Source organism: Drosophila albomicans, chromosome 2R (genome assembly GCF_009650485.2).
Source record: "Drosophila albomicans strain 15112-1751.03 chromosome 2R, ASM965048v2, whole genome shotgun sequence".
Taxonomy (NCBI): domain Eukaryota; kingdom Metazoa; phylum Arthropoda; class Insecta; order Diptera; family Drosophilidae; genus Drosophila; species Drosophila albomicans.
In genome coordinates this window covers 27090507-27097088 of record NC_047631.2, presented here as the reverse complement: position 1 = coordinate 27097088, position 6582 = coordinate 27090507, and the positions used below count along the sequence as shown (strand labels likewise).

Below are 6582 nucleotides of genomic sequence, written 5' to 3'. Positions count from 1 at the left end.
GTTAAAAACAATTTTTTGTACCTGCGAAATGCGCAAGCGTAGCAATGTATAATAAAATATCGATAACTGCACTCAACCCAAACGATAGCGATAGCAATAACACCTATCGCAGTTTTTGGTGACTGGTCACATCAATATGCTCAACAGCTGCTTGCAGTCTGGTCACCCCAAAAGCGCAATGTTTTTATTAGCTGGTTAGGCTAACACAAAAATAGTAAAAGCAATGACAAAATTAAAAACCAAATTAAATATACAACACCATTGGCTGAACTGGTGTCGTCTCTGTGCTAACGATGATGCCAGTAACAATGTGCGTGACAATGATTTATACATGCGGCTAATTAGCAAATGTTTCGATGTTGAAGTAGGTAAACAATGTTGTTTACTCTTATTACTCTACTGTTTACTATTATTAAAATGTTAATTGCAGATAGGCTTAGAAGAGCCCGCGTTGGGCGCCATGCTGTGCAGTGATTGCTATACATTAATGAATGATTTAATAAATTTTATCGAAATCGTCAACAAGGTGCAGCCAATCTTCGAGTTGTTGCGCCACACCGAAGATGGCGATCATATCGATGTGTTGTCCTTGCGTCAGCAATATGGACTTCAGACAAATTTTAAAATTGAGCTTACGGATGTCCAAATGCTGAGTGATGATGACAAAGAGGATGCATTAGTAAGAAGGAAGCGCGGTCGTCCGCGAATTAATAAAACCACAGCAGAAAACACGTGTGAGGAAGAGCAATCAATTAATGTGGAAGTGCTGCCCTTGGAAGTCTATGAAGAGGGCGTCGAAGAGGATCTTGTTGAGAATCACATTTGGCTTGAAGATGTGGAGCAATTGGAAGCTCAAAAAGTCAGCAACGTCATTAACAGAAAACGAGGACGTTCGCCTGTGACGCTTAAAATTGAAAAACTGGAAAGTACAGCGCCATATGAAGATCTTGACGTGTTATCGCAAAATTCCGCAACGGAATCGGTTTACGAAGTAAAACTAGAGCCGGATAAAAGCAAAGATCTTATCAATGACAGTCATAATGCAGTTGACACAGAAGCAACTCCAATTAAAAGAAAACGTGGAAGACCTAGAAAAAATCAGATTCAAATGATTGAAGCAGTCAACTTAAATGATGTAACAAATGCATCAAAATGTAAAAATATGGCATTAGCGAGGCTCTTACTCGCCTCTCCTGAACCAGAGTCACATATCACAGAAATTGACGCAGAAGATGAGCAGTCCAATTCTCTTACTAGACGAGCAGTTACATGCAATATTTGCCACAAGGAATTGTCATCGGAATCGGGATTACGACAGCATAATGAACGTGTTCATATGAAGCGAAAACCTGTTGTCTGCGATTGTTGTGGCAAGCGGGTGAACAACTCATCTGAGCTCAAGGAGCACATGCTTGTTCACACCGATGAGCGTCCCTTTAGTTGTCCAGTCTGCAGTGCCAGCTTTAAAAATAAAAAGCGGCTCAATGTAAGTCGAAATATTAATAAATGGCAGCAAAAAATTAAGTAATAATTTACCATTACACAGATTCATAGTCAAACGCATGGAATGCCTAAATATGAGTGCGAAATCTGTGGCAAGAAGTTGCAGACTCGCGCCATTTGGAATAAGCATAAATATGTACATTCTAATGAACGAAGATTCAAATGCACGATTTGTGGCACGGCAACAAAGCATTCAACCGCCTTGAAGGTACATCTCCTGAGCCACACAGGCTTCAGACCTTACGCTTGTAAATACTGTAATAAAGCTTTTGCTAGTGGTGCCAATTGTCGGGATCACAAGATGAAAAAGCATCCGGAAGAGTTTGCAAAAGACGACGACAAATCCTCGAGAATTCAATCGGTTCCCACTTTGGATGAACTGCGTGCCTTGTAAGTTTATATACAAGCAAATGTTTACTCTTAATATTAAATATTTTCTTAAATTTGCAGAGCTGAGGGCATGGAAAAGGGTGAAAGGCTGCGCAAGCCAAGATATTCCAATAATAAATAAACGCGCGCACTGCTGTAAATAAAAAACTAAATTTTAAATGTTTTATGCTTTTGGTCACACTAGTTTTGCACAATAGTATCGATGTGCGGGTGATATCGAAACACTTGGTAGCGCTCAACTGCGAAAATCTCGATAGCAATTTTGTTATTTGCATCACTAATGCGATGTAATCAACATGCCGCTGTAGTATCAATATTGTTTATAAATATTTTAATCCGATCCACAACGATGTCGGAACATAATGAACAAGTTAGTATTGATAGCCATTGGCTGAACTGGTGTAGGCTATGTGCCAAGGATGACATTGGCGGAAATGTGAGAGTATATACCAGCGGCAAAGAAAATACATGGAACAGTGTTTTGATAATGGCAATTAGAAAATATTTTGATGTGCATGTGAGTGAGTATGCCATGGTAAATGTGTGCAATAATTACTTAAATATTGCATTTTTAGATGCGAATGGAGGATGAGTTGAGTGGGGTGCTCTGCAAGGAGTGCTATACATTGATAAGCGAGCTAATCGATTTCGCTGAACACGTCAACAAGGTGCAGGTAATCTTTGAAGTGTTGCGCAGCTCAGAGCCCCACAAACAGCTGGATGTGGATGCGCTGCGACAGCAGTATGGACTGCGAGATGGTCAGTGGACGCATATCATTAAACCTGTGTTAGAAATGGAGAGAAACAATGAGGCCATAGAAACTCCGAATGCGTTGCCAAAACAAGAGTTTGTTGAGGGCGAAAATGAGCACTTGCCAATTGAGGAGATTATCATTGCTGGCGGAGATGACACTAAAGACGACGATGTCAAAAAACAGCGTGGCAGAGGAAGACCCATAAGGGAGCACAGCCAACTGCAGGCAGCCACTAAAGCCGAGAGCAGTGATAGTGATAATGAGAAACCAATTCAAGAAAGTCTCGATGCTGAGTTGGAGTTACTGCCTCAACCTGGCAGTGGTTCCTCTGCGGAACCATGTGATTTTTTAACCAGCAGCGATGTAGACGAAGATGTCGATCTAGAAACGTCATCGAAGCGCCGTAAACTCAAGTGCAATTGGTGCTCCAAAGTGTACTTAAATCCTGCCTCCTATCAAAAGCATTTGCGCGTTGGTTGTCGCAAGATCGAGCGACGCACCAAAATGGATAAGAACACCTATTGCGAACTGTGTGACAAGACGTTGTCGTCGGCAGGAGCATTAAAGCTTCATAAAGAAGGCATGCATGAGAATGCCAAGCCCTTTATATGTGATCATTGTGGCAAGCAACTAAAGACAATTACAGCATTGAATGAACATCTTCTGGTCCACACCGAGGAACGTCCTTTCAACTGTTCTGTCTGCAAAGCGGCATTCAAAAACAAGGCCAGACTGAAGATGCATTATCAAACGCACGAGGAACCAAATTACATTTGTAATGTGTGTGGGAAAAAGTTGCAGACACGTCGCACTTGGAATATGCACAAATTAGTGCATAGCGAAGATCGTAAATTCAAGTGTGATGTCTGCGGTGCTTTGTTCAAGCGGTCGAAAACACTTAAAAGACATTTGATTAGCCACACAGGACTGCGGCCATATGTTTGTAAATACTGTAAGAAAACATTTGCATGTAATGCAAATTGTCGAGCTCACAAGTTGAAAAAGCATCCGAATGAACTGCAAAAAGAGGATAGTGGCGATTCACCAGCGAGACTACAAGTACCCACATTGGAGGAGCTACGTGTTATGTGAGTTTAAATCTATTACAAGCTAAAAATAAATAATAATTGTTTTCTTTTCAGGTCCCAAAAGCATTCAAAATGAAAAGAACAATTCATATTCTAAATATATTATTATTTATTATTATTCATATTATAAATATGAATTGGTAAAAAAATTATTTCTTTGAAATGCAGTATATATATGAGATTAAAAAATAAACGTCCCTTAGCATTAAGCACATAAGTTTTAATTCATTAAAATATTAAAATATAAAATAATACAATAGTGGAAATGATAGGTTTGTGTTTCGATAAAGTATACGGCTATCGCTAAGGACTGCTATTATCGGTCGGGACACCAAAATATCTATGTAGATGCAGCAAGCACAGATTGTGATAAAAAATAAAAATATTAACCTAAGGAATGCAATGGAAAACCCTTTCGTTTTTCGATAATGTAAACAACCCGAGTTATAAATGTACAGAAGATAGAAAATACATGGTATGCAATACTGAACACATATGAGATTAAATAAACCGCCACCTGTATTTAAATAAACTTGTCCTAATTATTACACATATTATTGGGCTATTTTCGATACAATAACAGGCTATCGATAGGAGCTATTATCGACTGAGACAACAAAATATCGATACTGTTGCCACAAGCATCGATTGTTGAGGTGGTCATAACAAAAGTGAATTGTTTACTAAATTCTTAGCTGTAATTTTAGTATATCTTTCAAATGACGGGCAGCGCACGTCAGGAAAGCACTTCAGGAGCGTTGATGGCAGGCACCGAAACCGCGGATTGGCATCATTGGTGTCGACTATGTGCCAAAGAGCATTCGGACAATGTGAATGTATATTTTCGAGATGGAGATCAAACATGGACAAGCGTTCTCGCTGTGGCCATTGGTAAATACTTTTGGGTCAATGTAAGTATGGTTTTGCATTCAATGATATACCTTAGATACTAAGAAATTATACAAATTATAGATCAAAATGGAGGATGAGCTGAGCAATGCGCTGTGCAAGGAATGCTACACACTAGTAGAGGATCTCATTGAGTTTTCAGACCGTGTGAATCGCGTACAAACTCTCTTTTCACGGTTGCAGCAGGCGGGAGCCCAAGCTCATCTCAAATTCGATGACCTGCGGCGAGAATGTGGTGTGTTAAGTGACGAGTGGAAGCACATTATTTCTAAGAATGAGCCATCAGAGGAGCCAACAGTTGAGGAAACAGATGCGGAGACTTCTGAATATGTTGTCGATGATGTAGTCGAGTCTTATGAAGCTGAAGCTGAAATAATGGCGGAAATTGATGCTTCCGAAATAATTGAAAACGACGAAAACGCATATGATACTTACGAAGAGGCTGAAGATACAGCGGAAGATGTGTATTTGAAGGACGAAGAATCTTCGCAGGATGCAGCATCGCCAATGGATCCAAAAGGTGAAGTAGAGCTTGTTGATACTGATGCCACAACAACAACCACAACGACAATAACCACAAACGAAGAGGAAATCAAGGAGAGCTCAGCAGATGTTGACGAGCCGAGTGAGGTGCAACAATTGGTGAACGAAGAGGCGTCGAATGGACAGACCCAATACAAGTGTTCATCGTGCAACAAGTGCTATAAGAAACCCATGGCGTACAAGCGCCATATGGCTGAGGTGCATGGTCTGGATGCCACCGATATACCCAACCTGGAGTGTAAGAGGTGCAAAACCTTTTTCGCCACAGAGAATCAACTAACTGCCCACTATCGCAGCCACATGCCGGCTAAGGATAAGGCGGATAATGCGTGTAGCTATTGCCCCAAACTATTCACAACACCTGGAGCTCTTAAACGTCACATTATGTTTATACACGAGAATGTGAAGCCTTATATCTGTGACTGCTGCGGCAAAGGCATGAAGACAATCACAGCGCTCAATGAGCACAAGCTGGTGCACACGGATGAGTGTCCTTTCGAGTGTCCAGTGTGCCAGCGTCGCTTCAAAAACATGGCCAGATTAAAAGTGAGTTTGATTCGCTGGTTATGAATCCAACATTTAATTATTAATTTCTTCACAGATTCATTCGGATACACATACGAATAATAATTATGTGTGTAACATCTGTGGATTGAAGCTCAACACCCGTCGCACTCTCAACATGCATCAGCTGGTGCATTCGGATGCCAAGCAATTCAAATGTGATGTTTGCGGAGCTGCCTTCAAGCGAGGCAAGACATTGAAGGCTCATCTCATTCTCCACACAGGCATCAGGCCTTATAAGTGCAACTTTTGTGGCAAGGACTTTGCAAATGGCTCCAATTGTCGCATGCATAAACGAAAAACACATCCCAAGGAGTTGGCTGAGGAGGAAGCTCGTGGTGTCATGCGTTCCACATATCTGCCCATGATCACCGAACTCACAGAAACGTAAGTTTTGAACACAAAAAAGATTACTTTAATTTCTAACATTCTTCTCCAAAACAGTTCCAAGCGCGTCAAAAAGCCAGCGAAAGCAACCACGGCTTTAACACGGACACAAGTCACAGAAGAAATTACAGATGCGACAGATTCTATACTTGTAGAAGAAGATATGGAGGAGGAAGCTGAAGAAGAAGTTCTTTACGAAATTGTTGAAGACTGCACGTAATTGGCATTGTTTTTGTTTCCAAAATATATATTATAAATGAATTCAGCACTTTGCGAGCAATCTTTCATTTCCATACAGATATATACAATAGACTTTATTCACAAATTCAGCTTAAAGTTAAGAGCAATTTTCGAGATTGTACAGATAGATCTTAAATGCTTTAAGGTCGAGCGAAAACCAAAACTTAGGATTAAAACAAAATGGATACATCACAAGATACGCG

The 6582-nt window shown here is 40.4% G+C and overlaps 3 protein-coding genes across 5 annotated transcripts; all 3 read left to right on the top strand.

The window, feature by feature from the left end:
* The first annotated feature begins 46 nt into the window (after positions 1-46).
* Positions 47-2065, top strand: LOC117576097 (zinc finger protein weckle-like). Of its 2 annotated transcripts, none has more exons than XM_034260653.2 (4): positions 47-364; positions 431-1486; positions 1547-1893; positions 1954-2065. In XM_034260653.2, exons 1-4 carry the CDS (start codon positions 224-226, stop codon positions 2012-2014), a joined length of 1605 nt encoding a protein of 534 aa, XP_034116544.1. In that variant the 5' UTR covers positions 47-223; the 3' UTR covers positions 2015-2065. The 2 variants fall into 2 exon arrangements, with proteins under 2 accessions (XP_034116544.1, XP_034116546.1); XM_034260655.2 differs by having other exon boundaries at positions 283-368.
* A 67-nt stretch (positions 2066-2132) lies between these two features.
* LOC117576098 (zinc finger protein weckle-like) lies at positions 2133-4027 on the top strand. 2 transcript variants are annotated; one of them, XM_034260656.2, is made up of 3 exons: positions 2133-2410; positions 2469-3736; positions 3791-4026. In XM_034260656.2, exons 1-3 carry the CDS (start codon positions 2174-2176, stop codon positions 3810-3812), a joined length of 1527 nt encoding a protein of 508 aa, XP_034116547.1. In that variant the 5' UTR covers positions 2133-2173; the 3' UTR covers positions 3813-4026. The 2 variants fall into 2 exon arrangements, with proteins under 2 accessions (XP_034116547.1, XP_051864113.1); XM_052008153.1 differs by having other exon boundaries at positions 2142-2414; positions 3791-4027.
* A 346-nt stretch (positions 4028-4373) lies between these two features.
* On the top strand, positions 4374-6578 carry LOC117576096 (zinc finger protein weckle). Its single transcript, XM_034260652.2, has 4 exons — positions 4374-4647; positions 4709-5734; positions 5790-6139; positions 6197-6578. Exons 1-4 carry the CDS (start codon positions 4456-4458, stop codon positions 6357-6359), a joined length of 1731 nt encoding a protein of 576 aa, XP_034116543.1. The 5' UTR covers positions 4374-4455; the 3' UTR covers positions 6360-6578.
* The last annotated feature ends 4 nt before the right edge of the window (positions 6579-6582 follow it).

Excerpts from the sequence above, each read along its gene's own strand:
- LOC117576097 (XM_034260653.2), top strand. The coding sequence starts at position 224 with ATGACAAAATTAAAAACCAAATTAAATATACAACACCATTGGCTGAAC. Across the intron at positions 365-430 it reads GCAAATGTTTCGATGTTGAA|ATAGGCTTAGAAGAGCCCGC; the intron begins GTAGGTAAACAA and ends TGTTAATTGCAG. Across the intron at positions 1,894-1,953 it reads TTGGATGAACTGCGTGCCTT|AGCTGAGGGCATGGAAAAGG; the intron begins GTAAGTTTATAT and ends TTAAATTTGCAG.
- LOC117576098 (XM_034260656.2), top strand. The coding sequence starts at position 2,174 with ATGCGATGTAATCAACATGCCGCTGTAGTATCAATATTGTTTATAAAT. Across the intron at positions 2,411-2,468 it reads GAAAATATTTTGATGTGCAT|ATGCGAATGGAGGATGAGTT; the intron begins GTGAGTGAGTAT and ends TTGCATTTTTAG. Across the intron at positions 3,737-3,790 it reads TTGGAGGAGCTACGTGTTAT|GTCCCAAAAGCATTCAAAAT; the intron begins GTGAGTTTAAAT and ends TTTTCTTTTCAG.
- LOC117576096 (XM_034260652.2), top strand. The coding sequence starts at position 4,456 with ATGACGGGCAGCGCACGTCAGGAAAGCACTTCAGGAGCGTTGATGGCA. Across the intron at positions 5,735-5,789 it reads AAAACATGGCCAGATTAAAA|ATTCATTCGGATACACATAC; the intron begins GTGAGTTTGATT and ends ATTTCTTCACAG. Across the intron at positions 6,140-6,196 it reads ATCACCGAACTCACAGAAAC|TTCCAAGCGCGTCAAAAAGC; the intron begins GTAAGTTTTGAA and ends TCTCCAAAACAG.